The sequence below is a fragment of the Alnus glutinosa genome, chromosome 2, assembly GCF_958979055.1.
Source record: "Alnus glutinosa chromosome 2, dhAlnGlut1.1, whole genome shotgun sequence".
NCBI classification, from domain to species: domain Eukaryota; kingdom Viridiplantae; phylum Streptophyta; class Magnoliopsida; order Fagales; family Betulaceae; genus Alnus; species Alnus glutinosa.
Window position 1 is genome coordinate 35,933,933 of NC_084887.1, and position 10,309 is coordinate 35,944,241.

The 10,309-nt window shown below is 34.1% G+C and overlaps 1 protein-coding gene across 1 annotated transcript; it reads right to left on the bottom strand.

The window, feature by feature from the left end:
- Positions 1 to 834: 834 nt before the first annotated feature.
- On the bottom strand, positions 835 to 2,539 carry LOC133860162 (UDP-glycosyltransferase 90A1-like). Its single transcript, XM_062295824.1, has one exon. It carries the CDS (start codon positions 2,465 to 2,467, stop codon positions 1,064 to 1,066), a length of 1,404 nt encoding a protein of 467 aa, XP_062151808.1. The 5' UTR covers positions 2,468 to 2,539; the 3' UTR covers positions 835 to 1,063.
- Positions 2,540 to 10,309: the final 7,770 nt, after the last annotated feature.

A 10,309-nucleotide genomic window follows, 5' to 3' on the forward strand; every position in this document is an offset into this window, starting at 1 on the left:
CCGTCCCAGGGCACCGACGATGCAGTAATGGTGGACGCGTGGTATGCAGTGGCGGAGGTGGAGGTGAAGATGGGGTAGTATGAGTGCAGATGGAGAGTAATGGCGAAAGGAAGAAGCGAGCTCCTCCCTATTTTGGTGAATGAATGTTGAGGAAGAAGCGAAAGAAGAAAAAAAAAAACAAAAAAAAACAAAAGGCACCAAGAATCGAACGTCCAACTTGATGCATTATAGGAATACTGTGCACTTAAAAAAAAGGAATAATTGCACCGTTGGTCCCTGTGGTATGCCATAATTATTTATTACTCCATATGGTTTAAAAAGTTCATAGGAGGTCCTCGTGGTATGCAATAATTACAAATCGATCCCTGGCATCAAATTCTGTTAAAATTTTTAACAGATTCCGTCAAATTCCACGTTTGCGACACGTGTCGCCAATAAAATGGCGACACTTCCGTTTATGTAGATTCCGTCAAATTGAAGTTTGTTATATTTTAATTTTTATCATTATCTCCTTCGTTTCCTTTTTCTTTGTGATGGGCTTGTGTTAAATACTTATTAAAGTGAAAAACGAAAAACAGAGAGTATAATTTTTGGGCTTGGTAAAGCAAAGTTTTTCAGTGTCAATGAATTGCTTACAAGTATTAAAGAGGTAGACATGTTTGAGTTAGTCATTGATCCGTTGTTCAAAACGAAAACAAGTATTAAGGGCTTTTTGGTGGGTGTAAGTAAGTGAATGCTTCTGTAAATAAGGAAGAAAATTCCGTGAAAAGCTCTGTTGACGAAGGACGTGAAGCATGAAGTTGCAGCTTCATCCGTGGCTATGTTTGGGTTGTGTAGAACAACGTCGATGTATTTTTTCCTTCCCTTTGAAACGGCGTTAAGGTGTGTTTCATTAAATGTTTCTCTGGGACGTCGTTTGAGTTAAAATATGTTGGAGATGAATCTTGACCGTTTATTTATTTTACAGCAGATATCCGGTACTTATCTCAACAGCATGGAAGCCGGATCCATTAAAGAAAACAAAAAAGTTGTCTTCGATAGCCCACCGCGCTGGCAGAGAGAGTTACACAAGGCCTGCCTTAATGTGTAGCTCATCAATGAGTAAGTCCATCGTGCGGGAGGACGATCCACCGTCGTCCACAGCCTTCTTGGCCATCACGGCAAACTCCTTCACCTTCTTCCTCACCTCCTTCCCCATCTCTCCCTCCATCAACTCCTTCACCATTTTCTCTAACCCCTCCCACTTCACAAACCCTCTCACTGAACCATCAACGGTCTCAACCCTCAGCCCCACCTTTATCTCCTCCGCCACCATTCTCGCATTCAAAGGTTGCTCTGCCAGCATGGGCCACGCCAGGATTGGCACTCCGGCACATATGCTCTCCAAAACAGAATTCCACCCACAGTGGCTTAGAAACCCCTGCACGCACTCATGCATCAAAATCCCCCTTTGGTCAACCCACTCTCTCACCACAATTCCTCTGTCTTTCACTCTCTCTTCAAACCCCTCCGAAATCTCCGACTCGCTCTTTCTTATCACCCACAAGAAATTGACTTTGGATTCTTCCAACCCAGTTGCTATTTCTTTGAGTTGTGCAGGGGAAATCTCCGCCTGAGATCCAAAGGCTACGTAAAGAACAGAGTTCCCCTGCTCCAGCTTCTGGTCCAGCCACTGCACCCATGCGGGCTTACTGTGGGGTTCATTTGGTGGGTCAGCCAGGCAAAGAGGCCCCACGGACCAGGCCTTGGGTAAACCCTCACGGTTCCAATGATCAACAAACAAGGGCTCGAGCTCATGGAAACTGTTGAATATAATACCGTAGCTATTGGTCTCTGATATTACAACATTCATAATGAACTCAAAATCCTGACCCTTTGGCTCCGGCTCCCTCCATTTCGGTTCGAAGTCATTTTTAGTGAGTTTGATCCATGGAAAAGCGGGCACTGTTATCAACTCATCGTCTGACTCGGGTCCAAAGAGAAGCCGATTCCGACCCACATCCCTGGACACAGCCTTGGAGTAATAGCTCATACCATCGAATACAAACCGCGGGATGTTGAACGTGGAGGCAGACTCTAGGGTCCACCAGAGGAACCAATCGGAGACCACGAAGCTGACACGTGGAAGAGCCTCCAGCGCCCGTTCGAAATCGGGCTGCATGAGCTTGGTGGCGATTGCAAATGAATAGAACAGGGACATTGAGGGCAGTTTGTCGGTGCTCTCGATGCCTGCTGGGACGTCACTGTCAGCCACGTTTTGAGGGAAGGGAAGGTCGACAATGGAGGCAGAAGTGTCAGCAAGGGACTGAGCGATGAACGGACGGTTTGCCGGGGTGGTGAAGACAGTGACGGCGTGGCGGCGGCGGAGGAGGAGGTGGGCTAGGTGGAGGATTGGGACGGTATGGCCTTTGGACATGAAGGGAAAGAGAACCACATGGTGACCTTGTGAATCAGAGTTGGAACTCATTTCTCTTTCTTCTTCTTCTTTCTCTCGCGACGAGTGAATAAGACTTAGAGAGTGTTGTTTGGTAAATTTTCTGGCTTAGTAAACGCCCTTATATATGGGCCGGGCCACCCATGTCGGCGTCTGCTTCCTACTGGAAGTTGGAAATATATATTTGGAAAGGTGATTAAATTGAATATATTTGAGAAAAATAAAAGTAAAACTGAAAATAATAATTAAAAAAAAAAAAGACGGTTCAAAATCTTTTGAGGGATGACACCATTGTTAATTATAAAATCTTATCTCACCTTCTGGTGTATGGCTCTTAATTCGCAATAATATATATAAGGGATAATTGTACCGTTGGTCTCTATAGTATGTCATAATTATTTTTCACTCTCTATGGTTTAAAAAGTTCATGAGAGGTCCTTGTGGTTAGCAATAATTACAAATCGATCTCTACAGTTAAATTTCGTTAAAAATTTTAACAGATTCCGTCAAATGCCACATTAGAGCCACGTGTCACCATCTTATTGGCAACACGTGGCGCTGACGTGTTCATCTTAATAAAATAATATAAATTTATTAAAAAATACTTATTTTTTTTAAAAGAAAAAATGTGGCAAGGGGGTAGCGCGCTGCCACCCCCAGGCCATTGGGGGTGGCCTTCGGGCTACCCCTAGATCTTCTAAGGGTGGCTCGATGGCCACACCCAGAGGCCGCCTAGGGTGGCGCGAGGCCACCCCAGTGGCCGGGGGTGGCACACGGCCACCCCTAGATCTATTAGGGGTGGCCCGATGGCCACCCCGGCCACTAGGGGTGGACGCACGCCACCCCCAAAGGCCGCCTGGGGTGGCGCGCGGTCACTTGAGTGGCCGGGGGTGGCCATCGGGCCACCCCTAGTCACCCGTTTGCTGCCCTTTTTTTTTTCTTCTTTTTCTTTGTTTTTTTTTTTATTAAGATGGATACGTGTCGCCATCTTATTGGTGACACGTGGCATTTGACGGAATCTGTTAAAATTTTTAACGGAATTTGACTGTAGGGATCGATTTGTAATTATCGAAACCACAAGGACCTCCATGAACTTTTTTAACTATAGGGAGTGAAAAATAATTATGGTATACCACATGGACCAACGGTGCAATTATCCCACAATATAATACTCTATTCTTTGGAGCTATTTGCATTAAAAAGAAAAAATTGGATAAGTTCACAAAATGGTATTGAATTATATGCCGTTTTGAGATAAGAGTACTAAACTAACAAACGTCTCAAACTGGAATATCAAAGTTTCCAAACGTCTCACTTAAAGGTACTCAATTAGGATTTGCTGTTAAATCTTGCAAAAAATCGCAAAATATCCCTGTATTTATTTTGTTTGAAAAAAATTATAAAAATTATCAAATAAATAGGTACAGGGATACCTTAATTTAAGACGTTTGCTAGTTTAGTACCCTTATCTCAAAACGGCGTAAAAAGATACACTTTTTGTGAAGTTATTCCAAGGAAAAATAAAAAATAAAAAAAAAAATAAAAAATAAAAAATAAAAAAAAAATAAAAAAAAAAAATCGATCCAAAAAGAGAACCTATTGATTCTCTGAATTTCATTGGACCCATCAAAATTTTTAATATCAATAGGTGGATTGTTGGGCACTTGATACGTGGTATGTTTAGCCGATCTAGTTGCGGTATACATATACAAGTGATGCTAGGAGTAACCTAGTGTTTTTTTTTTAAAAAAAAAATAATAATAAATAAAATAAAATAAAATCGGTTTTAACTTGTCAATTTAATTAATTAGTATATTAACTTATCAAGCATATACTCTTAATTATTTCGCTTATTATAAACTCTCGCTTATATTTATATGAAAATTATAATAAAAATGATAGTATTTCAAACATTTTGCTACATATATTACCTTGAAAGCATTTGGTCAAACTAAACAGGAATTCGAAAAGATGAAGGTACTTGAATGAGGTGCCATGTTTGATTTTGGGCACTTAAGGTCCAATGTTCTCTGCTATTGTTTTATTAGCAATGATATTTAGTAATTGTAGTAACTGTTATATAATTGTCATATGATTTGATGGTGTAGTAATAAAAATTAATTTTTAGATTAACATTTATAAAAAAATAATAGTAATAAAAAATTTTCATTATCAAATCATCTCCTAATTGTATGTCAATCGTAATAATAAACACAATTATTTCTACTTTATATACGAGTCTCATCCGAGTTTCGTCAATGTTACACTCTTAATTTGGAAGGAGAAAGAATAAAAATATTGATCAAATTTGATATTGTGACTTGAGTGACTTGACTGTTTTTTTTTTAATAACGATTGAGTTGACTTTGACCAAGTCATCTCACATTGGTGGAGCGGGCTACATTTTATTTGGCCTTTGATGATGTGTTAGTTGTACAATATAAAGGTGTACAACAAGACACATTGGTGGGACCTATGCATATGAACTTTCAGTTGTTTTTTTAACAAGATATCTCTGGTAATAAAAGTTGGCAGTCCAGATTTCATACTTCCACTAAAAAAAAAAAATACAACCGCTTAAATAAGGTGTATTAAATCACTAAATATTTCAAAATTTTAACTTGATAAGAAATTATAAAATAGAAAGTTCGAACCTAAAACTTTTGTTATGATACCATATAAAATATTTTCTAAAAAGTGTTTAAACTAAAAGAAAAATTGTGACTTAATTATCAATTAATATTTTAAAAGATATATCATGTGCAAACATGAACTCACTTGGTACGTAGTTGTTCTCCATATCCATTTGGTACCACATCCATATAGATTCCATATTACAAGTTGCATGACTCCATGCCAAAAGGTTAAAATTATAGTGGCCAATTGGCCATCCCCCGGCCCTCATGAAGTATAAGCCACACATACATGATACATACGAATGGCTACAAATCTTAACGGGCTCAATTTCAATTAGAATCAATATGACTCAAGCAAATCCAACAGCAAATACATCAAAACCTGGTGGCCACAAGGGCTTAGAGGTCACTATACTATGAATGTATCCATATGAATCGTACACGCTATAAGAATATATGTCTATGTATGTATCCATATGAATCGTACACGCTATAAGAATTTATGTGTCATCGATCCCCGAACCGAAGCACTTGAGAAAGTTGGAAGCTTTCAAAAAGCACGTGAGAAAAAATTGTCTCCAATTACTTTTATTTTGGTCCTGCATGGCTGCATGCGCATGCACCTCCAAATTTTTTTTTTCTTCTTCTTCTTTTTTGTCTACAAAGAAAACGACTGATCATTTGAACCTCTTGGCCAAAATCTTGAAAATTATCCTGTAAATTATGTTGTATAATGGTCATCTGAAGACTCTTTAAATTTCATGATTTTCTTTGAATGTAAGAAAAATTCCTAAAAAATTTATATGCAGTAGAGAGCAAACTCTTTTGGTGTTTACTAGACCAAGGGAAAGCCAAAGGATCTTGGGTAAGACTAAACTTCCCTTATCTTTATTATTATTATTATTATTATTATTATTTAATTTTTAATTTTTAAAAAGTTTTAACTTTTCTCTCTCTCTCTCTCTCTCTTTCTCATGGCATTGAATTGAAATAATATTTAAATTTATAGACCATAGAAAAAAGATAAAAGAAGCTATTTTGAAGTTTATTTGAATATGAAACCAAAATGTAGCGTGGTTTCCTAAAATTAAAGAATATCTAAGAGAAGCTGTTACTAGTATTTTTAATATATATATTAAACTGACATATGATTGTCACATACATTTTTAAGAAAACATGTGATTCTTAATTACATGCATTTGAGAACCGCATGCTCAATTTAATAAATTAGGTTGAATAAATTTATTCCAACCTAATTTAAAGGAAAATTTTACCATTATTTATGGTTGCCTATTTTTATGGGCCAATAACTAGAAGGTCATGGGCAAAAGTGGAAGCCACAGGCTGACATTTTTCTTCCCAAATGGTCCAATTGAAATTTCAAGAGCCAATCATATATATCATCTTTGTCTCCCTAATTTTAGACATATCAAAATTCATTCACTTTAACTTTTAATATAAGTTCCCTTACAAAGTGAAAAATGATGTCAGTAGTATATAATTAGTGAAATGCCGAACTAAATAATTTTATTTATCAAATTAACTAATTATTAGTTGATTTATCAATCATATATTCTTAATCATTTTACAACTACATGCAGTCACACCAGTTTGTAAGAAAAATTGTAATTAACAAAAGCACCTCAAGCATTTTCCAATACATTATGTCCGTGATTTGTATGTCTTCTACTATAACTATTTCAAGTATTTGGAACCAAAGAATTCTTACGTCTTCTGCTCGAATAATTCTAAAAGTTTTCCTTGCGTTTCTTCAAAAATAATGTATCTTTTAAATTACTATTTGATTTGTGTTATATCACTATTAAATTTTGATCCGATTGTGATTTTAAAACCTACATTATTTTTAAAATGAGACAAGAAGAACACAAAGAAAACATTTAAAAAATTAGTCGTGCTTTGAGTCTTTGACCACGTTTCATATTGAAACATTGTCCATCTTTATTTTATTTAAATCTCAAAGCCCAATCCATATATGCAGTACAGGCCCATACACCTAATCAAATGTTTTGCATTTTTTTTTTTTTATGGAAGCCCAAGGAATATATGCAATTAGAGTTCCACTAACTGGGCTAGATAGAGGCCCATTAACTGAATTAGCCATAATTTGATAAGAGTAAATTGAGTAATGATATGAGTGTAATTTCTAGATATAAGTGTGAAGAATTATAGAATTATCTATGCATGAGCAAAGAGCATACTTTGCCTACAGCTTGTATGTTATGTGACAAGTTTTGATAATCCAGGTCAGCCTCTTCACTGTTTAAATTCAATTCATCTTACACGTCTGCCATGAAAATGGCTAAAGTTTATCTCTTTACACAATACATTCCATCATTTTAATTACCATTCGGTTTAACCATTCAAATCACCAATCACCATTATCACAATTACAAATCAACCATTATCATCAAATATATATCAGAAAAATCAGGGAAAAGTCTGAGAGCTTGGCTTCAAAGTTTGTCCCCAGAACAATGTTTGTTGGCTATAAAACAACGACCCATATACTACTATTATCACGTGTATCAAATCTTTGAACTACTTAATGCTTTTCTCGAGGTGCTAGAGCAGGAAACTAGCGAAAAAAAAATTAAAATCAGTACTTGCGAAAAAAATGGGGGCATTTGGTGGACCAACTTTGCAAAAAAAAATTAAATTAAATTAAATTAAAGACATATTTAGGACTTATGGTTTAAAAATTTTATTTTTTTGGTACTTCAGTTTCATTTTGCTTCACAAATAATATCTGAGTTTTGAAAAAATACTGACTTAATATCAACGTCTATTTTTTAGTCCAAATTTTAACGGACTGTTACGTATCTTAAAAAAATAAATATATTAAAAACTTTTTTAAAAAAATGATGGTTTTTGGGCAAAATGGGGGTGGTATATATATATTCTTTCTTTCTACAAAGGCCACAGAGGTGGCAGAGTCAGAGTGTCCCCTTGCCCAAAATGGGGAAGGCTAATCACCCCAATTTTGCCCAAAGCGACAATTTTTATTTTTAAAAAAAAAAATAATAATTTTTTTATTTTTTTTTAAGTTTTATTAATTTCAATTTTTTAATTAATTTTTAAAGATTTTTATTTTTATTTTTTTATTGTGCCATGTGTCAACCTTTATTTGTTAACACGTGGCAGTCCGTAAAAATTTGGATGGAAAAATAGACAGAAGTACCAAGTCAATCTTTTTCCAAAATCCAGGTACCATCTTTAAAGCGAAATGAAACTATTGTACCAAAAAATAAAGTTTTTAAACCATATGTACCATCTTTAAAGCGAAATGAAACTGATGTACCAAAATATAAAGTTTTTAAACTATAGGTACCAAATATGTCTTTAACTCAAAAAAAAAAAAAAAAAAAATTGGAGTAAAAAGTTAATTTTGAAAGAATTTGTATTAATTTTTTTTTAAAAAAAAGTTGTGGGACTAATTCAAGGCCCCACAAATGTTCCAACGTGGTTCCGCCTTAGCTTTCTTGAAGGAAAAATAATATTAGTGGCTTAGTTACTTCTTAAGAATTTCAAATTAGGCTGTCCAATTATTTATCCGGTCAAGTAAATATCATTAGTCTTTCACAATTACTTATTCGAATTTTTTAAAATTTAAATAAATAATTTAAAAATATTCTTATCGAATAAAAATAAAAAATAAAATAATATATATATAGTTGGGCGGCTTGGGCCCACATGTGCCGGACTCGAGGAATTCAACTCACTCACGTCATTACAAATCTCCCTCTCTGTCTCTGTTGTTTATTAATGAGGAGTTAATAATATGATATATGATTTTTGAACAAGCCTTTTTACGTCACTTTTTTAAATTAACCATTGGATTTGTAGGATCAATCCAATAGTTGATTTAAAAAAGTAATATACAAAAATATATAAATAATATGCATGTAACATGTCTCTAATAATAAACATGCACGCATTATTATTTTAGATATAGTCAACGTCCTGTAACAAGATCCTCTTCTGTTCATTTAAATTGGGAAGGATCTGAACACTAAATTTTTTTAGTCAAAATAGTTAAAAATTACTCGTTTTTACTATGGTGAGTCAGTTTTTTAATGATCACCCAGCAACCTCATTATTTTAACTATTTACTATCATTATTCCATTTAAATAAGATTTTTTCATTTTTTCGTTCTTTCTTTTTTCAATTTAATCTTTTTTGAATGTTTGTATTTTCTTAACAATCAAATTTTTAGAATATTTGTCTTATTCTAATGGTCGTGTTTTAAAAAAATTGTATTATATTATATTATTCTTTACTATATTTAAAATTGTGAATATTGAGAAAATTTTGTTTTTTGAAATTATATTTTGATGGTTTGGAGAACCTGAGATAAAAATGAAAAAAGTTTGATATAACTTGAGTAGAATTTGAATTTAAAAAACCGACCCAAACATGTTTTTAAAAAATAATCAAAAATAAAATGCTACCCAAATATGTCATTTCAATTCCACAAATCTTGTTGGAATATGTGAACAAGTAATTTGTACGGTGTTAGATGTCTAAAGTGTGAAAATATTGTAGCCTAAGAGAAAATAAAAATACAGTTTCAGCCTAAAACATTGCATAACAAAACAAGAGAAAGAAAGAAAAAAAAATGAAAAAAAAAAAAAAAAAACAAAGAGAGAGAAATGACCAAATTTTTATATTTTTTAATGATTTGGTGAATGAATAGTACTCGCTATTGTTGGTGAGTAGTGAGGTTGGAAATGATTTTTGCGTGTTTTCACCAAATTGCCTTACCAAAATAACTAACAAATTATTTTGGTGAGGTTACTAGGAATGCTTTAACTGCTCTAGCTCGTTTGGTTAGTTAAAAGATATACGGCCCCGATAAATGATACATTTTTTAAATTTTTTTTTTTAAAAAAAATTGCTCTATAAATGATGTGTCACAATCTTATGCAATTTATTATTTTAAAAAAATCTGTCACAATCCCATAAGATTGTGACATTTCATTTGGGGAACAAATTTTGAGAAGTATAGCATTTCTCATGGCCCCGTACTACTAACTGGAGTCACAATACAGAGCTGTAATATTGGGTTTGTTTGGCAAACACTTTCACTTTATTATTAAAAAAATCAACTTCAAAATATTAAACTTTTTGTATCACATCAATAATTTTTTATTTTTTATTTTTTACTTTTTACTTTTTATATCACATTAATTATTTTTTAACAACATTTTTTCCTTTTCT